Below are 25,708 nucleotides of genomic sequence, written 5' to 3' on the forward strand. Positions count from 1 at the left end.
TTTGGAGCAGTTCAGTGGAGAAAGCAAAACTTCGTTTGAAATCTGACCAACCAAAGTTGTTTTCTCTGTCAGTGCTGCTTCTAAAGTTAAAAAACTCGTGCCCAGATGCATTAGACTTGTGATGTTTCCATGCATGAGCGGTGCTGATGCCATCTTAGAAACTATGAGCACTCGTTGCGCTGATCACCACCCTTCTCCAGAGGCACTTTAAAGATCCGCACGTGACGGAAAAAGAAAACTGAAAACTGAAACTGCCCAAATAGTTCCTAAATAATCAAATAAATAGCACTAGCTGTCCAAGAGCACTCGGAAAGTGGCAAAATACGAATTTAGAACTATCGATAGCGGGCTATCGATGGGAATAGTCGTGGACAGAAAATTGTTAAGTATGCACGCTAATATAAAGCAGTATAGAATAGCCGATGGGTTATACAGACTTGGCTGTATAATCGTTTAATATAATATAGTATAATAGCTTGTGCTGACGTCTAAAATCTGGATCGTCAGAAATGTGCCGCTGCTACCACCATATTGAAAGTTTCTGAATCAATCAGCCTCTCATATAAGAAGGCGGGGTGTGACTTCGAGGCTAAGTATTCTGGGGAAAAACTTTGCCCTATATTCAATTAAATACGGGGCTTTCATGTTCTTACTGGGCAGAAACCTCCCAACTGAATATGTACAACACAAACGGCTGGTGCCGCAGTTTAGGTTGCACTCGCCATCTGCATCTTGTAGTGATGTGACAATGCATGAGAAACATGGACTGCATCCCAGGCGAGTGCAAAAGCACAACTGCTATGATAAAGTTTTGAGTAGATACCGTATATACTCGTGTAATGGCTACACCCATGTAAATGCCACACCCAGGACTTTGTAAAAAAAAAGAAATCCCCCCAAAATATATTTAAAAATTACCTGTGTATAAGCTGCACCCTTGATTTTTGAGAAGGTTGGCAGTGCTATGTATTGTGTGGTGCAAGAATTCCGAAGCTTTTTCTTTAATCAGTGGCAAAACAAGGCAGCTATGCTGCCTCCGAGACACTGCCGTTGCTGGTCGGTGGGGTACCACCATTTATTCCAGCTGGCGGGTGACACGCTGCGGGGATGGCCAAGAATAGCCAAAGTCAGTACAATTGAGTACTGTAGTTCAATGAAGGAAGTACCACCAAAAATATTTACGGAAAAAAAGTATTTTTCTCTGTGTACTGGCCGCACCCACGAATTTCATCCCAGATCTCGGAAAAAATCCTGTGGCCATTACACGAGTATATACAGTATTATGCTAAAGAACAAGACTGGACAAGAGTCCGTAAACCCTTTGAATTCCGGGTGTTTCTGCTCACTGTATACCTGAGATTTTTTTAAGTGAATGAACTTCCTGTCTAAGTAACACATTAGCAGGCTTTAAATTCAAATAGTATTTATTGGCAACATGTTGCTAAGCATCCAACAAATTTTTATATCCCGTTATTCAAACTACTAATAATAATTATGAAAATTATTTTAATTAGTAGGGCAATTAGTATCTGACCTAGAAAAAAATTAATCTGGGCTATTTTATTAGTTAAATTGTCTTTTACATGTAACAGAAAACCTTCCTTGTGGGATATTAGCCCCCCTATGCCATGCCTCATAATCAGATTGTGGTTTTTAGGACTTATAACCCCAGAATTTAATAATTTAATTCCTTGAAGCATGGAACTACACAATATGCCATTCAGTTTGTGCCTGCGAGTTTCCCGGGCAGTTCAACAAGCAAAACGGCCTTTTTGCCGCTACCTTTATCACTTGAACAAACTTTTGCCCTGCTTTTGCCATGGTCAATGTTGGAGTCCTCCGAATCACAGTTCAGATGAAGTATAGTACTTAAATCTTGAAAGTATGGCATGTGTTCATGTGGCCACCTAGAAGCCAGCAGAATGGATCTGACTATATGTCTAAGAAAAGAAGAATTTAAAGTTGCAGAACATTCTGCAAGCACACACTCACATGCACATGCACACTAGTTATGCAGAACTATCAGTAACATCATCATCATCAGCCTATCTTATGTCCACTGCAGGACGAAGGCCTCTCCCTGCGATCTCCAATTACTCTTGTCCTCCTGCGCCAACGGATTCCAACCGTCCCACCTAGTCTCATGCCGTCCTTGACTGTGCTTCCCTTCTCTTGGCACCCATTCTGTAACCTACGCATTACATGACCTGCCCAGCTCCATTTTTTTTCTTAATGTTAATTACAATATTGGCTATACCCATTTGCTCTTTCATCCATAGCACTCTCTTCCTGTCTCTTAACGTTATGCCTAGTATTCTTCGTTCCATCACTCTTTGCACGGTCCTTAACTTGTTGTCAAGCTTCTTTGTCAGTGTCCAAGTTTCTGCCCCACATGTCAGCACCGGTAAACTGCACTGATTGTACACCTTCCTTTTCAGTGATAATGGTAAACTTTCAGTCAGAAGCTGACAATGTCTGCTGTCTGCGCTCCAACGCATTTTTATTCTTCTGTGAATTTCCTTCTCATGGTCATGGTTCCCTGTGATTAATTGACCTAGGTAAACATACTCCTTCAGACTCTAGAGGCTGACTGGCGATCCTGAACTCTTGCTCCCTTGCGCAGCTATTCATGATTATCTTTGTCTTCTGCTTATTAATCTTCAACCGCACTCTTACACTCTCTCTCTGTTAAGGTCTTCAATCATTTGTTGTAACTCATCTCTAGTATTGCTGAACAGAAAAATGTCATCTGCAAACCGAAGGTTGCTGAGATATTTGCCGTAGATCCTTACTCCTAAGCCTTCCCAGTTTAATAGCTTGAATGCTTCTTCCAAGCACACAGTGAATAGCATGGGAGAGATTGTGCCTCCTTGTCTGACCCCTTTCTTTATATGTCTCTTCCTGCTTTTCTTGTGTAGAATTAAGGTAGCTGTGGAATCTCTGTAGATACTTTCCAAGATATTTACGTAAGTGTCCTGTACTCCTTGATTGCGTAATACCTCTGTGACTGCTGGTATCTTGACTGAATCAAATGCCTTTTCGTAATCTATGAAAGCCATATATAGAGGCTGATTGTACTCTGCGGATTTCTTGATTACCTGATTGACTACATGGATGTGATCTATTGTAGAGTATCCCTTCTGAAACCTGCCTGGTCCCTTGGTTGACTAAAGTCCAGTGTTGCCGTTATTCTATTGGAGATTATCTTGGTCAATATTTTATAAAGTACTGGAAGTAAGCTAATGGGTCTGTAATTTTTCAATTCTTTAGTGTCCACCTTTTTGTGGATTAGTATAATATTTGCATTCTTCCAGTTTTCTGATACCCTTGAACTCGATAGACTTTCGTATAGAGAGCTGCCAGTTTTTCAATCATTGTCTCCTCCATCTTTGAATAAATCAACTGTTATTCCATCTTCTCCTGCCACTTTTCCCCATTTCATGTCTTGCAAGGCCCTTCTGACCTCATCGCTATCTATAGGAGGAGTCTGCAACCTGTTTATTACTGCTTCGAATGCAGGTATCGTGGCTCCTCTGGGTATTGTACAGGTCAGTATAAAATTAGTCCGCTGATGTTACTATACCTTCAAGATCGCTGATATTACCCTGCTTATCTTTCAGTAAATACATCTTAGTTTGTCCTATGCCAAGTTTCCTTCTCACTGTTTTCAGGCTTCCTCAGTCTTTCTCACATTATAATTTCGAATATCCCTTATTTTTGCCTTGTTGATCAGTTTTGACAGTCCCGCGAATTCTATCTTATCTCTTGAGTTGGCACTTTCATTCTTTGTCGTTTCTTTATTAGGTCCTTTCTTAGTTGGGAGAGCTTGCCTACTGGTTGCCTGGTTTCCTGTTCTAAGGCTGCATATTTGTTTGCAAATACCAGCTTGAACTTGTCTGCTTTTACCCTTACTGCTTCTAGGTTGACCTGTTTCTTCTTGACCAATTTCACTCTTTTCCTCTTCAAATGCAGGTGAATCCTAGCTCTCACTAACCTATAATCACTGCACTTTACCCTACCCATAACTTCTACATTCTGCACTATGCTGGGATCAGCAAAAAGTATGAAATCAATTTCATTTCTTGTTTCACTATTAGGGCTCTTCCTGGTCCACTTTCTGTTGCTACGCTTCCTGAAAAAGGTGTTCATTATTCGAAGCTTATTCCTTTCTGCGAATTCTACCAGCATCTCTCCTCTAGCGTTCCTAGAGTCAACGCTGTAGTTGCCAATTGCTTGCTCACCAATCTGCTTTTTCCCAAGTTTTGCGTAGAAGTCACCCTTTACTACTGTAAACAGAGTTTGCACTTTTCTCATCGCTAATTCAACATCATCATAAAACTGATAAACTTCATTATTATCGTGACTGGATGTTGGAGTGTAGGCTTGTACTACCTTTAATCTATATTTCTAATTAAGCTTGATTACGACTACAGCTACCCTCTCAGTAATGCTGTAGAATTCGTCTATGTTGCCTGCTATGTCCTTATGGATTAAGAATCCTGCCCCGAGTTGCTTCTTAACTGGGAGACCTCTATAGCAGAGGACATATCCGTTATTCAGCAATGTATAAGCCTCACCAGTTCTACTCTCACGAAGGCCGATGATATTCCAAACAATGTGTGATAGTTCCTCAAAGAGTCCTGCTAAGGTAGTCTCACTCGACAGAGTTCGGCAATTAAAGGTTGACAGGGCCAATTTCCATTGGCGGCTTGTCTGGACCCAGAGATTCTTAGCACCCTCTGCTGCATTACAAGTCTGACCGCCGCCTTGGTCAGGTACTCCGCAGCTACTGGGGACTGAGGGCCATGGGTTAATTGTAGGAATCATAAGGGAGGTAGTGGCCAAATACTGCACCAGGGAGGCCAATTCCTGTTTTGGTGTGTGGTGAGGGAGTGTCTTTGTTAAAGCTTAGTGGGCCTTCCTAATTTGGTTGTATATGGATTACTGTAGCCACTCGCTCTCAGCATCTTTTGCCGGTGTCAGGCACCACTCCAAGCCTGGAGTAGTATTATCGATGGCAAAAAAAAGGCTAGTGCCATGTATTGTGAAAAAAAATTGTGTGTATTGTGCATAATCATTGGAACATTATCTTGTCAACGTTTTCCTACATTTCCCGAGCCACATGCTATGCAGGCAGTGGTAACAATCGTAGCACTTGCGTGTTCTCACAGAGCATGCATCACTGAGCGCTAAAGACATATATCTTTTGGTACCATGACAGTGCATAGTATACCGTTTACAGGGTGTCCCAACTATCATGCACGAATATTTAAAAATATGCAAATTCAATGTAGCTGGACAAAACCAAGGTAATGTTGTTTGTTGTCACTTGAAGATACTCTGATTCTTTTTTGCATTCTGCCTAAATGCATAATTAGTCTTAATCAACTTCTCAGATATTATAATTAGATTAAAAGTGTCAATGAAAAAATTGTAGAGCAACATGAAAAACACCCTGATACAGCTCTCTGTTGCTCAGTTCGTGCTGTGTAAAAGTGGTTTTCAGAGCCTGATAGAAGCCTGCAAATACGCACAAAATTGTCACGTGACTGGCCACTCCAGGCACTTTACGTGTATTCACAGGCTTCTTTCATGTTCACATGGTATGGTCATTCTACATAGAGATGCACACACGTACAAACAGGGTGTCCCAGTGAACGTTAGCCAAGCTGTTAAAGCAAAAAAAAAAGTGAAATATATGAGTATAAGACCTGCAGTGTTCGATCATCATACCTCTTCTACCACCAAAATCTTTTTTTGTGTGCTGATAATCTTGCTTTTGAGAGGATTGATGAAATGTTCTTTTTTTTAAATTCAGGGTGCAAGTTTCAATACGAAAGCTGTTATTGAACCCTAAAACAATCCATTTAGTCGTTTTCAAAGAACAAAGAAGCAGGCTGCATTTATCTTCTTCCTAAAATACATAAAGTTACCGTAGAAGTATTTACAGCAGAAGTCCAACGTCGGCCTATAGTGTCTATTAACAACACACCTACCAAGTCGCTATCTAAGCTCTTCAATCATCACCTGTCAAACATCCCCACAACCCTCCCATCTTTTGTTCAAGACACGCCCCGCTTCCTTAGAATTATCGACGGCATTAATGCCAACCAAAACCTTTCCCACTGCACCAGTCTAGTCACTTTAGATGTTTCTGCCCTTTACACTAACACACCCATGAGTAAAGCAATTAAAGCCGTGTCGAAATACCTCGCAGTCAATCCCCAAGTTCTCAAGCTCAACTATTTCTAATTCCATTCTATTCACTACCTGCAAACTTTTGGCACTAGCATAGGTGCACCATTCGCTCCCACGTATGCCAACATTTTCATGGGACAGCTTGAAGCAAACCTGATAAAATTATGCCCTTGAAAACCCCACACCTGTCTGCGTTACATTGATGACATATTTATAATATGCGATCACAGCACAAGCATGTTAACTTACCTAATTAGCCATTTCAACCACTTTCACCTGAGTATTAAATTCACTGCTCATCACTTACCTAGTCAAATCAACTTCCTAGACATGGTCTACATAGAAAGTGGAAAACTGAGAATGACACTTTACTGAAAGCCTACGGATAGCCAGCAATATTTAGACTACCACAGTCATCACCTGCGACGGTGCAAGCAAGGAATTTTTGTTGGATAAGTGAAACAAAGAAGAATCTGCAGGAAGACAATGATTATGTCTACCTCCTAAATGACTTCAAAGCAATGCTGGCAGAAAGAAACTATCCACAAGTTCCTCTTGACAGAGCCTATGACGTTGTGGCAAAATTGGAGAGGCAGTCGGAATTGGCTAAGAAACAGCCTACACCAGAATCTGAGTGACCACCAGCCTTAATAACAATATACTATTCTAATGCCATTCCAAACATAAACAACATCCTACGAACATACCACCCTATATTATCAAGTAATGTGCGTCTGAGAAAAGCATTCCCGCTGGTACTAAGGATGATCTATCACCGCAACAGAAACTCTAAAGACATGTTAGTGCGTGTAAAAGTCGACTAACATCATTCCCCCCGTAATAAAAGCATGTCCTCGCCCCCAGTGCAAAACTTGCATGCAACTTCACAGTGACATTAAAATTAAAAGCACCACAAATAGTTAAACACACGAAGTGAAAACTAGCTTTACTTGTGCTAGTTCTGATGTGATTTATATGCTTTAATGTTCCTTATGTAAGAAACTATATATTGGTGAAACGGGACAATCAGTGAACGTCAGGTTAAATGGATATCACGCGGACACAGCTGAAAAGCTTCCCGAAACTGCGGCCGAGCATTTCAACCAACTTTTGATAGCTTTGATGAACTTAAACTCTACATCCGTTCTGTGCGAGACAGAAAATACAGAGAATCATACCTCATCTACAAGTTTAAGGCATTGCAACCAATAGGCATAAACATTTCTAAGGGAGCTTGAGAATCTATTCACTATGCTAAATTTCAAGCGAACATTGTTTAACTGCCCGAAGAAACGGACCACAAAGACAGCATGGGACATAGACGGGCGCCCGTCCATGTCCCATGCTGTCTTTGTGGTCCGTTTCTTCGCGCATTTAAACAATGTTCCCTAATATCTACCAACTCGCCCAACAACAAGTTCTTCTAAGCTAAATTTCAAGCTGTAGACAACAGCACTTAGTAATTTTTCATTGAGTTGCTTAGTGTTTTTTATTCTCTTATTTATACTATTAAATCCATTTTAGTAACTTTTTTTCCACGAGCACCGTTTCCTGTTGCATATTTTATTCTCTCTTTTAGAGAAATGATAGCTCACTGACCTCCATTAAAGCAGATAATCCCCAGGCCCCTTCCACGAAAAAACATTCGGCTGACACATGGCACTATCGCACATTCCCTCACCGACGTTGAATAGCACCCCTTTCTTTCCAATTCTACACCCTTGCCACTAACACACTCTCTGTCATTGCTTTGCCCACCCGCCTTACCCCCTCTCTCTTTTAGAAGAATTCTACCTATATATACTATGCCGAGGAAGCATATGTTGCCTTGAAAAAGACAAGTCCACTTGTCAAAACGTTGGCTCTCGCTTTTACCTTGTTCTCGTTTTGCTCATCATATTTTGTAATAATAACACCTAAAGATACCACTCCTTTAAACTTAGCATGTGGAAGCAGCTTGGGTGACTTGGTAAAAAACAGTGGGGTGATCGAACACTGGCTAACTCACATTTGGAACACTGAGAGCAAAACAGGCTTTAATGGACCTACCTTTTTTTGTTGTAGATCAGTTGGGTGAAAAATGAGTTGCACATTCCTGGCATAACATTCTACTTTAGCATTTCTTACCTCCTTATTATCAGCTTAGGACTACTTGCAGTCCAGTTCATTTAGAAAATTTTATTATCTATTGTTTGAATTTATGTTGCAAGACTAGTCAACAAGGGAAGCTTCCCCTTACTAAGACTACTTCTGGAATAGAGGTTTTATGTGAAGTATTCTTGGAAACATACTGAAAATTAACGTGCGACTGTTATTTTTTCTTAGTTTTTAGTGAGCTTTAAAGGGATACTAAATCAAAGCACCAAATCAGTTTGGACGGTGTTACGTTTCGCCTACGACGCGCGGTATAGCCGGCGCAAATGCAACGGATGCCGGGGCTTCATTCAAAGCGGTGGACATTTTGGCTCGTTCAGCGCTGCCGCGACGCCTCCCCGCCAAGCACGTCCAGGCATGTTTCGATGCCACGTGTATTCGTGTGTGCGTGTCTGTGTGTGTGCATGTTGGTGCCCACGCTTGTCAAAGCGCGGCAGCCGGGGAGAGGAGCTCCCCAAGTGTGAAGCGAGGAGGTCTGACCGGCGCCGGCCCGGCGGATGAGTCACTACACTCGTCTCAACATGTCTCTCAGCTTGTCCGTGCCCCGCCGTCACGTGGCCTCATCCCGTGACCTTCCTTCTTGCCCTCACTCCGAGAGTATAAAAGAAGCTGCCCCCGGACGCCAAGAAAGAGGCTCCGATTTCTTCTGTTGAGTAACGTGCTCTCCCGTCTCTCCACTTTGGTCGACCTGACCGGCCGCTCTTTTGCGATGCTAGAATAAACAAATTGTTCTGTTAGCAGTCGACTCATGCTTTGCCAGGACCTTCGGATGCTTCCAGTTGTGCCCCAGGCCGCCAGGCCAACGCTACCCTTGGGGCTTGCGACCCATTTGCAACAACTCGTGCCAGCGATGCGATTGCAATAACGGGCGTCAGCGCTGAGATTACAACAATGGATAAAGCGTTCTTCGAAAAATCAGTTGTCATTAGGTTCAAAATAATAGGCTGTATATTGGAGGAGAGAATGAAGGTCCAAGTTTTAGTTTTTGAATTACGTGCTGAAACCCCACTGCTGGTGCCTCACTGTGACGTCACGGATTTCAAAGTATTTTTTCATAAGCCAGTTTGGCGCAGCAGAAGTTCCTCAAACTTGCGATGTTCAATCTTTGGATGCTTTGGAAGACAATGCTGTCCATCTTTACCACTACAGAATTAACTAGGCTGGCCTAGAAGACGCTGTCAAAATCCATGACGTCGGGGCGAGCTGGTACGAGAACTTCAAGGAAGCGTCGCCTCCCATCTTTTGTTATTGCGATTTTTCTGGCTTATCAAAAGTCTTATCGGGGTAAGAGTGGTGTTTTTGGTATTGTAGAAGGGTAATTTACTGATACAGAAGAAACCATTTTTCTCTTTAGTGCCGCTTTAAACTCTCAGGATTGTATGGTCATATGTTCTATTAGTTTATTATTTTCTCTTGAGGAGGGGTGGGTGTCTTACTTTTTTTACCTTCTGGGTACTAGAACTTGTGATAATTATGGGAAAATATGAGGTCCTAAGCAATTTGAATTCATCCATATCAAGTGTGGATCTTGTATGTTTGGAATTCCTGGGTGCTGTCTGCATTTCTTTGTTGCCCATCACTCTGATTCTGTAAACACGCATTTATTGACAACATGGTCACAGGTTCAAATTCTGGCCAGAGCAAGCACCTATCATTAATAAGCACATATGGGAAGAGTGACCTTTTGCTTAATTTTTTTCATGGAGCTTCAGTCTTGTTTGTGGGTAACATTTATTGGAACCCTGCACTGTCATTCGTAGCTCATATTGTTGCTTTGGAACAACCTCAATTTTCTTATAGGTCCAGCTGAGTGCACCAAGCATTGTAGGTGACCCTGCAGCAGCACTAGCACAGAAAGTTAATGCTGTTTCCCTGAACGATGTGTCTGTGCAACCAACGGCCGACTCCTCGTTGCCTTCACGTAAGATTTGCTGCCCCATGTTTATTTCTTGCCTACACAGTGTGGCATTTTCCTGGTGTTACAGTAGAACGAAAAACATTTGCTGTAGACTGTCATCCTATTTCATGCAATATACCCAGAAACACATATGAGAAATAAATGACCAAAACTCTGCAAATGTAGTGTAGACTATTTAAGTTGCAGGCAAATTTTTCACACAGGAGCCAGTGAAAATATATGTAAGAAATTGGGCAGTAAAAAAAAAACAGTTTTAAAGGGGCTGGGGAAGGAATCTAAAATCCACTTGATGAGAAAGCATTTGGCTCAGTTTGGTGATTCATTGCCATCATGCCTACTTCAAATTTCATGATTGTCGTATATTTTGAGTCTTTCTTTCATAGCCTGAAGTGTCGGTGGACTTTCATTGTCATGATGCCACTGTGTATGATGTTATTGCCACTTCCACTGTATGCTACCGGCATTCTCTGTCGTGTTACACAAATTCAGTCAACTTCTTTTTCATTCTGCTTGGCCAAAGTAGTCGTTGGCCACTTTTATCTTTTACTTGTGACATTGTTTTTTACATCTCTGAATTGTAGGAGTCGATTTCTAGCAGTATGACCCGGACGTGACCGATGAAATTGATTGAATTGTCTGACGGTTTGAATTAAACAATCTGCAGAAAAAATTCTCAAACACTCCTCTGATTTATTTGGCAGCATTTGACAGCCCCTGGATCAAACGCGCGCCCACTATCTGTGTGTCCGAAGTGAAAAAAGAATGTAGAAATGACCATAAAGCTCCTAATAAAAGTAAAAAGTTATAATGCACCCAATTTTTTAGCAAGAGAAATGGGCAAGGGTCTAACGTGTTGCATGTTAACGGCTGCTTTTCTAAAAGGCAGCTTCACCGCAATACATTCATGTTATGCAGTATAGCATACGAGTGCAGCGAAAACTGTTTTGGTTTCATGTCCAATTGCACTCTGCAGGCAATTTCCAGCCCAACACACAGGCATGAGTTAGAATTGGGTAAATACCATAATCATTGATGAGCTACATTTATTGCTGGAAAATCTTCCTAAGGCAGGCTTTAGGAAGATAAGCGTTGTCAACAGGCGATTTTATTACGTCTGCTCAACGCATTCACTGTTGTCAAGCGTCTGCCGAGACAGACGCTGCCACTAAAGGGGTGACTGTTGGGTCACCATAGGGGTCAGCCATGCATGTGCTGACTGGCAAAGGCCAATTTTAAGATCAATATAATGAAAGTTTGAGCCCAGAAAAATGCATAGGCACCGATCAGGACCTGCGGTCAAGATCACATAACAGAGAAATAGAATTAACAGAAATTTGCTATTACATTAGTGTATAAATCAGCACTATTGATAGACCTTAAAAGGGTGTAACTTGTTTTGGTAAATGCCTACTGAAATATAGTTCGTACGGTGACACGAGAACAATGCCGAGAAAAGACAGGCACGAGCGCTGTCTTTTCTCGGCATTGTCGTCGTGTCTCTGCGCAAACTATTTCAGTATGCATTTCAGCCAACTGGTCCAACTGTCTGCTCACCTAAATTGTTTTGGTAAATTTAAAGAAAGTTTGTTGCATTGGAGCTAGGATTAGAAGTTGTTTAAATAGTTACTAGCCATTGCTTCCAGTTTGTGGTGCACGAAAAAATAACAAAAAACAAAAGGAAGGCACATGGTAAGTTTTCTATCCGCAATATGTATTGGAGGTTACCAGTGGAGATTTGTCACAGAAAAAATGGTGATTTATGAGAACTGGTTGCAGTCAAGCCAGAAACCGTGTTAAGTTATTGGTTTCTTCCAGTCATGGCTATGCGAGGCTCAACCATGGCTTGCTCTGGAGCTATTAGTTATATGATGCCATTGATGCAAATTGAGCACAGATAGTTATTGACTATCAGCACGCCTGTGAGCTACTACATGGCAGTGCACATGTGATTTGTTGATAACCTCATTTTTGTTATTAGTCATTTTTGTTGACCATGTTTGTCATATGTATAATTGCATTTGTCTTTTTTTGAGTCTGCAGTGTTTAAAAAAAAAAGCTAAAGTAAACAAGTTGTGGCACTAGTAGTACACTGATCAGCATCTTCATGTAGAACTCCATCTTGTCTCCTTTCTGTACTGTGTCTCCTGTGGTGTATGATCGTGCCACACATCTGGCTTCCAGTATGTGAATTGAAACCATGTTATGAGCTTTTGTGCAGAGGGATGAGTACAATAGTCTTGTTTCTCAGCTGCTGGTCTTTTTTAGCATTGAGTAATGACACGACACTCCAGCCTCCTGAATTTGCTGCTGTTCAGAAACTGGACTAATGTGCCAAGTGCCTTTTGTACACATTAATGTTTGGGGTGCACTGTATAAGTTTAACTAAGCTAAAATAATGTAGAAAAGCCAAACCGAAGGCATGACACTGGTACTGTAGTGATTGAGATATTTATAGTGATCTTAAGACTGGGAGGAGGGGAACAGCATAGCAAGGACGCTGGTCATTTTTTTTTTAATGTGACAAGACAGGTTTATGACAAATATTTCTGCTTACTTTTTAATGCAGCATACATTATGTATTCACATAGGGCTATATTACGTAAGGACTAATTTAATTTCATTTTCCATTCTTATCCATCATCCCGAGTTGAGTGGGTGATTCAAGTTACAGCCAAGATGCAGCTTCATGTGAGCCTAGGATGAAGGGCAGTAACGAATAGAAAATGAAAATTATTGATACAAAATAAGGCCCCTACATTATTGTGCATCTTATCTTTTCCTTTTCTTTCAGTGGCTTTATAGCTTCATTTAAACTTGTGTATTTTTGCAAGCAACCAAATAAACTAAAGGTCAGCAATACATGGGTGCATTTAATGTGTCACACAAAGGTGGAACTTGTTAAAATGATTTCATAGTTGATATGTTTTGATTTGCCAATAAATTTATTCTTGCACTGTGATTTGCTAGCCTCCTAGTTAGATTCACTTTCCCTTGTCCAGAACAAGTTTTACAGCCAGAACATGTTTTTTAAGCATTCTACGTCTTTTGGGTAGATGACTATTTTTCCCTTTTGTTCATTTTTTCCAACTTATGGATGTTTACAGAAATTATTTGCCTTTTAGAGGTGGAAATTGTGTCCTAGTCATTGTGACCTGGAAGCATTGATCTGGGGCATGCGCAATGGAGCTGATAAATGTGCAGATGTGCTTTTTATGTAGGGGAAAGTGCACCTGTACCAGTTGCAGCAAGTGAAAGCACAGAAAGCAGACCACCTGGCAGTGCTCCCCTTGGTTCAGAACAGGATCGGACAGGTATGCTGGAAAACTGTGAACACATTTCATGATTCAAGTTCATGTATTTGCTTGTACAGTGGACTCTGGATAAATGAAACTCACTTAAACTGAAAGGCCAGATAAGCGGAACAAGTGTACCAGCATTAGTTGGCAGCCCATAAGCACAACCTTAATGAACTTGGTTATGGGAATACCTTTTTTTTATGAACTCTGGTTAAATTGAACTATATCTGAAACTACCGCCTGACTGAAACAGCCAAGAACATCAATTCTGTCGGGCAGTTGCACTACTGTGGCCACAACGGCTTCTATGCCATGTTCACACTGCCTAGTTTTCACATTCTGTGCCTTGTGATAGCGCCACTCGAGAAGCAAGAGTACAAAGCACTGACCCTAGCTACCAAAATAGATCTCATGAAAGACGGAAGAGAAGATACATGGTGCCCGGAATAGCAGCTTCTTGAAGGACTGGATGCAAATGCATACACCTCAATACAAAAAATAGAAAAGGTACTGTTCTTGTCGTTCAAGAATTCAGTGCTGAATAGCACAAATATTTTTCCATTTGTGCCATTTGAAAAAGAAGGCATCAGAGGTTGCATTTAAAATGTGCATTAATGGCTTATGCGTGAGCGATGATATTCAACGCATACCACAATAAAGTTTATTTGTTCACCGTAGTAAAACTAAAACACTCGGAGATTTTCAATTACAGTTGAACCGTCGTATAGTGAAGTCTAATAGTATCAATATTTTGTTTCAAATTCAATCTTTTATGCAAGTAAGTACAGTTGGCGGTAAATTTTTCTTACACAGATGTAGCCGCAAAAATTTTTCAAATCGGACCATCAGGAAAAGCAAATTTGAACAAGAAAAAAATTTGTTGAATTTGAGAGTTGGCAACAAAAGGTACAGTTTCATGCCATGTCGATGATATCTTCGCATCGGTGGTACGGAGCAAAATCAGCTATGCTTTCATGTCCACTCTCCCCCCAAAGCTGATAGTGTTGCCCACAGTGCAATGACGCTATCATAAAAAGTGCTGGCAACGGGAGCAAATGCTTCATCTGCGTCTAGCTTCAATGCATCTCCGAAACTCGAGATTATGCAACTTCCAGCATTAAATGTGTGAAAATATAGTGCACAATGCCATGCCTTCTCAGCTCACCCAGTCTTTGCACCAGGGGTAGATTACCCCTAAAGCAGGGTGAGTGTTCTGCATATGCGCTCAGCCACGCTGGCAGCCATGGCTGCCAGCGTGGCTGAGCGCATATGGGAGACGCGCACCAACCTGCCCTGCCCTCGCATGCTGCACTTGATTGTGTTACGGTGAGCTCGCTCCCTTCCCTCTCTTGCTCACTTGGAAAGACTGTGCTTATCTAGTCACCATCATTCTTGGCTCACCCTGGCAAGCTTTCACTCGCATCTAAAGCATACAGCGCGCGGGGTGTGATAGGATCTTGTCGCACTTTGATTTTATATGGAACATGACGCTGCATGAAGTCTTTTGTCACTCTCAGTGGTGCAGCAGGCAATTTGAGATGTACATTCGCAAGCGGCAGCATATAACTCAACCATTCGACCATCTGCGTCTGGGGACTATTCCATTTATTGGCTCTGTATTCATTTGCAGTGGCAGTGAAATTTTGTTATATTGAAATTGCCTATTCACACAATTAATTAAATCAAGGTTCTGGATACATGATTTTCTGTGTATATGATGTACAAGAAGTTATAGAAAGTTAAATACTTTGTTATATTGAGGTTTAACAGCAAATGGAACTGATTTTTGTGTCATTTGATTAAATGAAAGTTGCGATAAATGACACGTTTTCTTCTCTCTGAGTTTCGCTTAAGCTGATTCTACTGTATATGAGGCATCAGTGAGTGAAATACGCTCGAAACTATTTATAAAGAAGTTGAAAGAGCAGTCGAAATTACTTCGTTATATTCTTTACTTCGTTATAACGATTATTACTGTTTATTGCAATATTTTCCCAATGGGGTGCACAATTGTAAACATGGAAATAAGAAGACTGCTTTGCAGCCCACAGAACTGCTACACGGCCACGTATGTGATGAAATTTGAATGAAAGAACAAAAGAATCTTTGGCGTGTGCAACACGCAACTTAGTACCTGACACGACAGCCTTTAGATAGCTGCCTTCTGACCTATTGTAATGGTCTTTCGCACCCGCTTTCCACTTGGCTCGTCGCGGTTGAGCAGCACATGGCACATAATACAGCACTCCGCTCTGTGATTGAGGAGGCAATCGAATTTCGCCGCACCGGCTTGGCTCAGCCGGCTCGTGGCCACCAAGATTGCATTGATACTAATGTGATCTCTGAGGCCACGCCCAGCTGCTAGCCTGCACGGTGCATCACAGGGGGAGGGAGAACTGAATGCTCTGTCTGGGCGTGACCCCCACGATTGCGCCCCGAGGTCTCCGAGGCCAGGAAAAGCTGTGAGTGCGTGCACTGTAGAATGCAGTAATTTTTTCACACCGCTGCGCACAGCATGGCACGACTTGCGCGTAACCCCCGAGATGGCGCAGCACCTTCCCGCCAGACCCGCAAAAGTGAAGGCGCTATTATTTCGCACCGCCGCGCAGTGTGGTGCACCTCGCACAGCCACATATGCGCGAGAGAGAGGTCAGTAGAGAAGTGTGATAGTATAGCGATAGTGAACTAATGCTTATGCGTAGGTGTGGAGCTATGCACAGCGGTGAAAAAAGCCAGTGTTGCTTGACAACGTATTCTACGTGGGGATGCAGCAAACGAGTGCCAAACCCCGCAGAAAGCGATGTAATCGGCGTGCAACAATCTAGTGTTTTCTTCGTTTTAGAGATGAATCTAGTTCGTTATATCCACCGGGAGGACAATTTCACTTCCATAAAACGAGGTTTTCAATACATAGATCTCTATGGGGATCTTAAGGGGAATTTTATTTACTTCGTTGCATTATATTTCATTATTAAAAGGTTTGAGTGTACTTGTATATTACCATGATGTAGCAATGGGAATGATATAGTAGTGGAATTTGGGATGTGTGCTGCTGTTTGCTGTACTGGTTTGTTCGACTTGTTTTGAATGTGCCACTCATGATGCATTTTGGCAATCAGTAGTTTATTGGGCTAGTTAATAGCCTGCAATTCAACAGCCCAAGAAGAAATAAAATGCACAGGTGAGCATTGCGTACATTTAATCTCTTGTAGTGCAGAGTTTGTGTCTACCAACCGGAAATTCTCAGGGATTTTGGATAGTTGGGAAGCACTCAGGGAAAACTCAGTGAATTTGTGCTTTTATCACGGAAAATTAGCTGTAATTTTATTGAAAGGGTATGAAAGTCGCACTAATGCTGGCTCGAGTAACAGAGTGGAATTGTTATGAATCGTCTTTGATGCCGTGTTGTCGGCTAGAAGAGTTGCCAGTGTGCAGTCAGAGACCGATTTTCCGGGTGCCCGATTTTTAGGACCTTCCCGATAATTGACGGTTTGAAAATATGCTGTTGCACATGCACGAACATGGCTGTCACGAGCGCCCTCTACATGGTTAGATACAAGAAGCAGGCGAACAACCGATGCAGTGCACCACAGCCACAACCACCACAACCGATGCAAAAACCACCACAAAATGGCGCCTTAAGGCGCCATTTTGTGGTGGTTTTTGATTGCGCTATTTTTGTGAAAAGGCTGGCTAGTTGTGCGGCTTGTGGGTGCACAAATTGCTTCACTGGCAAATAGAGCATGGGGTTATTTTGGCTTCCGTCCGAGAAGAGCTATTCGGTGAGGAAAGCAGCATGGATAAGCGACGGCCAGAGATGCCATCACAGAACACAACTTGTGCTATACCTCGCTCCTCGCAGAGCTGGTTCTCATCGCACTACTTGCGGCTACTGAACTGTCATATGCCAGCGCCGCAAGGTTATTTTGGCCTGCAAGCTTCGAGAGGCCCTTAAACGCAGTCGCATATTGCCGGAAATGTGGAAAGCTCAAGATGGATGAGGACGGACAGAGCTTGCGAAAGTGCACTGGTGTCACTCAGTTGTCGCTGACATGTAATTATAATAAATATTACAAAGTGATGCCAAAAGTGCACCCATATGAGAATCGGAGCCCAGCGCTACACCACTGAAGTGATCGAAACGCGCTATCCGAAGGCAGTTGTTGGTTTCGCCAATAGGCAGCACATAGCAGCCATCGTGAGATGGAGCTCGCCTGGTTTGCTTTATTCTGCTGACGGTGTACAGGTATCCAAATGTATTTTCATTTAGCCTCTTAATATTCACGCATGCATTAAACAATTAACAAAAAACTATATGTTAAATTGCTAGCAGAGGCTTTTTCATAATAGGCGTCACCCACGGTCACCAAGCAAGGCCTACCATCTTCATCGGTGGCAGTTAGTGCATGCAGTCGAGAGAATGGCGCACCGTTTGAGAATATTCCGTATTTACCGTGCTCGATAAAGGACCATCGTATAAAGACAAACAGCTCTGTCAAAGTTTGCTTTGTTGCAGATGGGCCATATTAGTACGGTAAACTTTCCCAAGCAAAGCATTACGCTCGGCCCGCTGATTTTGTCTGCAGCCACCGATTGCTCAAGCCGGTAGGCCTAGCTCCCAGTTGTCGAAGCAGCAGCCGATGGCGCTTGCAATGCAAATGCTGCGAGTCATGAAGCGTTTATTTTGTGAGCAATTTCTGCGCCTGGACAATTATGTTGCAGTTAAATGAACATACAGTTGGTTCTCTCTATAATTTGTCGCAGCAAAAAGCAAACCAGGCAAGCCGCCTTGCATGGTGGTCGCTGCGCGCGGCTAGTCTGCGAAACCAAGTGTGGACACTCGGTGACACATGGGCAGTGTGTTTACTGCACTTTGTTGAAGGAGTGCATGTCGCTCGCACCAGTCTTGTGGTAGCACTAGCAGCCTCCGAATATACAATATTTTTCACGTAGTCTTCCTACAATGCCGAGCCTCGATGAGCCTGGCAAGCAGTGGCAGTTTTAGAAAGCAGATACTGCTACATGCAATCAGGTTGAATGGTACGCTTCGAGAAGTCGGAGGTCCATGTCATGTACGAAAACTGGAACGGGGTGACAGTGTCTTCAATTATATTTGCCACAGTGAACACACGCGGCTACCACGGCAGAGGCCAGACAGAAGCCGAGAAACGATACTCGCACATGCAGAGCGCTGCAGCATTGCCTGTTGTGCGCCAAGTGGTGCTTACTATTTTGCAAACCATATTGAATTATCGAGAGTAGAAAGCAGACCGTTATATGTGGCCTTTTTTTAGACATTGCAGGAGTGTATGACAACGTAGACCGCAACATTTTGTGGGATATTCTGGAAGGGGAAAGCTTAGGCGACGATTGTCTACAGCTTTTGAGAGAGATGTGCCTAGAAAATACCATTTGCATTGAATGGGAAGGGATGAGGAGCGAGGAGAAAATTGATATCAACAAGGGACTGAGGACTTTATCCCTATTGCTGTTTATGATGTACATGGTGAGGATGGAGAGGGCACTAGAAGGAAGTAATATCGGTTTAATCTCTCATGCAAACAGGCACGTACAGTAGTAGAGCAGCAGCTTCCAGGTTTATCTTATGCAGATGACATTGTGTTGCTAGCTGACAAGCAAAGTGATTTGCAACGTCTGTCTAATATCTGTGGACAAGAAGGCGAGAATTTAGGTTTGAAATTTAGCGTTAAAAATCGGGTGTTATGGTATTCAATGAAAACAGTGAACAGACGGTGGCAATACAGGACCAGGAAATACCTCGGGTAAAAAAATATAAGTACCTTGGTATATGGATAAGCGAAGGCAATATATATATGGAAACACAGGAAAAAACAATAGCGGTAAAGGGGAAGAGAAATGCAGGCATAATGAAACACAGAGCGCTATGGGGATACGATAGGTACGAGGCGCTTTGGGGTATGTGGAGAGGTGTAATGGTTCCAAAACTTACATTTGGAAATGCAGTTGTTTGCTTGAAATCAGGGGTGCAATCAGGACCCGATGGCAACCAAAAGTCAGTGGGACGCCTCGCATTGGGCGCTCATGGAAAGACTACAAATGAAGCTGTGCAGGGTAATGTGGTCTGGACAAGTTTTGAAGTGAGGGAAGCTCACAGTAAAATTGATGATGAAGAACGACTGAGGAATATGGAAGGAAGTGAATGGGCTGGGAGAGTGAGATGTTTGTACAAGAAAAACATTGACTGGCGGTGGAGGAAAAGAACTAGGAAGCTTACCAGCAAGTATGCGCCTTGTAGGGTGAGCAACACAGCAAGAAAGTACGTCAAACGGAAAGTCGGAGAGGCTGGAATAATCTCATGGGTGGCGGCAATGGAAAAGAAACCTGCCATGAGTAACTACTTAAGAGGAAAAGAAATAATTTTGATAACTCAAAGGGAAGCTCATTACTTTTCGAAGTAAGATCAGGATGCCTTAGAACAGGCACCTATAAAGCGAGATATAAGAAGGAAGAAGAAGTATGTGCTTGCTGTGGTCAAGCTAGGGAAGCGATGGAGCATGTTTTATTAGAATGTGAAGATATCTGCCCAGCGGTCAATTTAGGCACCACTGACCTCCTTGAATTGAAGCCCTTGGGTTCAGCGAGAGCAGGGGGAAAGTAAACATGTCCGCAATAGAGATTAGTAAACGGCGCTTGGAAGATTGGTGGAAGAAAAGTAGGGAAACAACAAAAAACGGAGACCTACAAAAACAAAGTTCACAATAGGGGGTCAGAAAATTTGGTACAAGAGTTCATCGTGGTCTTTCTTTTTTTTTTCCTTTTCTTTTTTTTAACCTAGGTAAGACATTAGGCAGTATAATAGCAAGAGCTTGGTGGCACAACCCACCGCCCCGTTCCAGAGGGGACGCTCATAACATCCATCCATCCATACTATCAATTTGGACGGCTTCGCAACACCACCACGTATCCCATAGAGTCAACGTATAAGAATGTTTAAAATTTCGCACGCAAGAACCCTTAGCCATCCGATTTTCCTGACATTTTGCTGTGACCACAGCGCCGAAACGGCATTAATGAAAGCCTCCACCGCCGCCATTTTCATTATCTCGCCACCTTGAACAGGCGCACTCGCACGCAGATCCGCTGTCAGCCGTAGCCGCCACCGCTAGGTCTAGCTACTTCGACGTTCGCTGCCGTGTTTCTTGCTGCTCGGCGTGGACTCTGCCTTTGTAATCCTGGTCATTGGCTTTGAAGCTCGGAAAGCATGATGCGTTGCATAATGCCGGTTTCCGATATTCAGATTCGCCTCAATACAGACGTGTTACACCGTAAAGCATATGCGAAGCAATTGTCACGGGACACAGTATGTATTTAATTTATACACGCGTGCACCCGCCGTCTCCTGTTACAGTACGAATGTACTAAGTGTACCGGCAAGCCTTCAGAGCTATTTTGGACTTGCCTGTGGCGATTTGAGCCCTTAAGGGCAGTAAAAGACGCATTCATTTTTTCGGATGTTGTTGCACCCCCTTTAGGGAGTCCGAAAAATCGGACATTGACTGTACAACTGACCAAGAGGATGCTTCTTGTCTGTGGGGCTAACACACGGCGGAAGGAGGACGGACCAATGCATTGACGAATGAACGGGATAGGAAGTGTGCCACCACTTCTTGAAGGAGCTGGAGCTCAGAAAACAAAATGTTGTCTGATACCGAGATGCAGGTGTCCCCCATCTAAACCTAAATAAACTCTTTAAAGCAGCGAATCGCAATGCTGAGGTGTTGTGCACGGGCTGAGACTGTGCCAGGGCACTTGAAGTTGAATTTCCAGCTGCCAAGAGAATCTTGCTTGGGACAAAGTTCGGGCCTCATACAAATGAGCTTGCTATCACTTGATATAAATATCTCATATTAGAAAAATTTGCCTCTGTATGCATCTCTTTTTATTCGTATTTGAAAATGTTCGACTCAATTTGCAATGGACTTTACCATTTTGTTTCAAGATATTTTATTCGATGTGCATATTACTAACCCCTTCTGTCTGTTTTCTTTTTGAATAAAATAAATGCTACTCCTTACTTATTAAAGGGAAAATCAGACATCCACCCATTCGTACCAATTGCTACAAAAGAAACCCATATGGGTTCCTCGAAAGAAAAGCTCGCAGTTGAAGAAAAATTCGTCCTGGTCTGGTACTCGAACCAGGGACCACCGCCTTTCCGGGGCAGCCGCTCTTCCATCTGAGCTAACCAGGCGGCTAGCAAATGGCAGGGCAATGTCGAATTTGTCAACAACTCGAAGCAAAGGCAAGAGTTTGCTAGCCGTCTGGTTAGCTCAGATGGTAGAGCAGCTGCCCCGGAAAGGCGGTGGTCCCGGGTTCGAGTCCCGAACCAGGACGAATTTTTCTTCAACTGCGAGGTTTTCTTTTAAGGAAGCTTTAGTTGACTCAAAAGAAGTTTCGCTAAGCTGTGATTCTCAGCAGCAATTCACTCTGTGATACTGTTCCTATTACTCTTATGTGCTATATTGTGTGTTTGTATGTTTAGTGCATCTTGCTATCGAAAACTTTGGGGCAAAACTCTCTCAACTGCAGGTCCTGTCAATGCTGTCCCCCTGACCACACCAATCAGCCTGCCAGGAATGCCACCCATTACAGTGAGCGCCTCATTGCCACCCGATGCTCTAGCAAGCCTTGGCTCATCAAGTGACACTCCGGGTGAGACTGCACGATTTGCCTACTAGGCTAGCAAATATGGCTGAGAAGCCACAAATAAAATAGAAGTTTATTGTCCAATTTGATTTCCCGCATCCCTGCAATAGGTTCTCCTTATAACTTGAATGTTGTCCACAACTGCTCCATTGTTCAAATTATTGGCCAGATATTACAGTCCAGCACTTCTACAACAAAGTGATCTGTATAGCAAAGGAATAATTTTGTGCGGTATGCGACCTTTACAATGAATTGGCCTGTATAGTGAATAATTTCGGAGGTCCCAAGCACTTCATTACTGCAGGCACAAAGTGTAAAGTCGAACGCTTTTATAAAGACATTGCAAGTTGTGTGACCTAAACCTGTACCTGCTCTCAAGTTGCTGTAAGGCTGCATGCTTAGGCCACTTAATTACAGTAGACTCCTGTTAATTCAATTCTTGTTAATTAGATTTCTTGGTTAATTCAATCCCAACTGAAGGTCTCGGCTGGTGCCCATACATTTCTATGGGCCCAAACCTTTATTTCGATCTTAAAATTGGTCTTTGCTGGGTAATTCAAACTTGACCAGTTGGCACGCATGCACTTGACCCCTATGGTGACTGCAATAGCGATTCCTTTAGTTGCAGTGTCTGTCTCGGCAGAGCTTCTGGGCACAGTGAATGAATTGAACACACAATCTCCCGTCGAATCCACAAGAAGTCCTGCACCATAAGAAGCCAAGCAGAACTGAACGGCAAGGCTGATAGACTAGAATGCCTTCTGAGAACATGACATACAAGAAAACATTGACGATATTGAAGAGCGGCTCACCGAAGTGGCCAAGACTGCAGAGAAGCACACTAAAGACATCCAACTCACAGTGGACATACAGGCAGCACTCTCACCTCCACATTTTTGTGATCGAGAAGAGGACTACTGAGACAGTGGGAAAAGATGAAACATAGCTGTAAATTGAAGAAACAGATGACTGGCAAACTAAGCAAGCAGAAGCATATGGAGACCAGCTCAGCACGCAGAAGTGGCAGAAGCTGTGCAACCAATTTCAAGGCATTCTCAGCACAAAGAAGACCTGGCATATATTGCGAGCCCTTCTAGCTATCACCAAAGACATGACCTCAAGAAAAGCATTCACTCCCATCCAGGAACCGAGAAACAAGTTCTGGAAGAAATCAAGCATAAACCTATTGGGGACAACACCCCCTAGGTCACCAATCTCCAATTGTACAAAGGTGAACTCAGTCCACCCTCAGCCCCAGCAGCTGCGAAGCAACTGACCACGGCGGCGGTCAGACGTGCGACGCAGCAGAGGGTGCTAAGAATCCCTGGCTCCAGACAGGCCACCATTGAAATATGAACCTGGCAACGTTTAACGCTAGAACGTTATCTAGTGAGGCGAGTCTAGCAGTGCTATTGGAGGAATTAGAGGGCAGTAAATGGGATATAATAGGGCTCAGTGAAGTTAGGAGGCCAAAAGAAGCTTGTACAGTGCTAAAAAGCGGGCACGTCCTGTGCTACCGGGGCTTAGCGGAAAGGAACGAAACTAGGAGTCGGATTCCTGATTAATAAGAATATAGCTGGTAACGTACAGGAATTCTATAGCATTAACGAGAGGGTGGTAGGTCTTGTTGTGAAACTTAATAAGAGGTACAAAATGAAGGTTGTACAGGTCTACGCCCCTACATCCAGTCTTGATGACCAGGAAGTCGAAAGCTTCTATGAAGACGTGGAATCGGCGATGGGTAAAGTCAAAGCAATATAAGTGGAACCCCGTTCATACGTTTTTCGCCAGACCGGGGAAAAAAACCGTAACAGCCGGGAAAACGCAACAGTGAGGAAAGCTCCGAAAATGAATGAAAAAATGCAGCTTCAACTATAGACAATTTATTTCTACAGAGTGCGCTTAGGACTTTATAGACTTTAAAAAGTCTATAATGGCGGCTTACCGTTTATTTCGCTCGCTAGAAATCGCCACACGTTTCTCAATAGCCTGGAAGGCCGCATTGCTGTCAGCGTCGCCGTGAGGTGCGACATACCTGCGGAGGAGGTCCAGAGCCGCGACGGCTTCTCCAAAGCTACGATTTGGCAACTCCCCGGCACCATGCGGCTCGTCGTCACCGCGTCACGGCAATGGCAACGGACGAAGGAATATCAGCGGGAAATTTTGCCCTCTTTGGCGTAATCATGCTGACGTGCTAACGATTGTTTAGTATTGCTGCGGAGCGCGCGCGTCCGAGCAGCCCGGTTGCGCGCAGCGCGGCGTGGGAGAAATGTAAACAAGAGAGGAGAGCTGGCCCGGTAGGCGCAGCAACGCCACCAGCAATGCCAACTTCCGGTTTCACTTTAGCTTCACAAAGAATGACGTCAGGACCTCTCCTCCGTGGGTCAACACGTCCAACAACGATGCGGTGACCATAATCACAGTGATGATAGTGAGAGCATTTTTCACGAATGGCCACTTATAGCGTCCTCGATCGCCCGCACTGGGGCGCCTTGGTGCGCACTTTCATCCTCGATCAACCGCACCGGTGCGCACCGACCATCCTCGATCACCGGAAGCGCACCCTGTTGGAGCGGTTTTCCATAAAGCCCCTTAAACTTCGTAAAGTACTGACACTCTCCTCCTCCGCTTTCACGCTCCCTCCTCCACCGTGGCGCCGCCTACACTGCTCGAGCGTAGCAACGGCGCCAACAGGCGCTCCTCGTCACTCCGTAGACGCTTCTCGAGCAAAAATGGCGCTGATGCACGGCGCGAGGGCCCACGTGATTCCATTAGGCCAATAGCGACGCGGCGTCGGCCTCGGCCAGAGTGCGCGAGGAGGAGGCAGCATTCTTCAAAGCGTGGCAGTACTTTACGAAGTTTAAGGGGCTTTAGTTTTCCATTGCCCCGTCTCGCACCGAGAAAATCGGCGGTGCGCCGGGGTGCAATCCCAGCAAGCACTGCGGGACGCGCGCGCGCACTGCCGACTGCAGAACCGTGGATGCTCTGGCCCGATAGCTGTGGTTGCAACGGAGTTAGCCAGTGGAGATGTCGGCAATGAGAAAGGAAGCCTGCTAATTGCCGCAATCGATGAGCTTTTTTTAAGTTCGTCTGACAGCGAAGACGGCATGCTTATCGACGGCCGAAAGTGGACATGTTCATTGAAAGGGTCGTCAGGAACGGGTCGTCAGGATTAATTATAAGATCCATTGGTGTTTGCTTGCAACCAGGTATGTCGGAGCATGCAGTTTGACAAGTTTCGAGCGCTTGCCCCAGATGCTCAGCACCTGCAAACAACAAAATGTGCGCGCGCACCAGGGGCAAAGTAGCGCTGCATGCAAGCACCCTGCAATGGGTGCAGTTTTGTCCTCGATGTTGACCCTCCGCAGTGCGCCACCACAGCGGTGCAAGGCGCACCGTTCTGGTTTCGGGGCAACCCCCGGGCAAGGTGATCGAGGACGCTATTAGTGGCGGC

General features: G+C 43.8%; 1 protein-coding gene across 2 annotated transcripts in view; it reads left to right on the forward strand.

Annotated features, from left to right (window-relative positions):
* Grasp65 (Golgi reassembly-stacking protein 2) overlaps positions 1-25,708 on the forward strand; it is a 64,247-nt gene that overhangs the window by 28,058 nt on the left and 10,481 nt on the right. For both annotated transcript variants that reach the window (XM_065448828.1, XM_065448838.1), the window contains exons 7-9: positions 10,153-10,273; positions 13,489-13,581; positions 22,138-22,260. In XM_065448828.1, coding sequence (XP_065304900.1) covers positions 10,153-10,273; positions 13,489-13,581; positions 22,138-22,260 — 337 coding nt within the window. The remainder of the gene's footprint in view (positions 1-10,152; positions 10,274-13,488; positions 13,582-22,137; positions 22,261-25,708) is intronic.

The sequence above is a fragment of the Dermacentor albipictus genome, chromosome 1 (genome assembly GCF_038994185.2).
Source record: "Dermacentor albipictus isolate Rhodes 1998 colony chromosome 1, USDA_Dalb.pri_finalv2, whole genome shotgun sequence".
Classification (NCBI taxonomy): Eukaryota; Metazoa; Arthropoda; class Arachnida; order Ixodida; family Ixodidae; genus Dermacentor; species Dermacentor albipictus.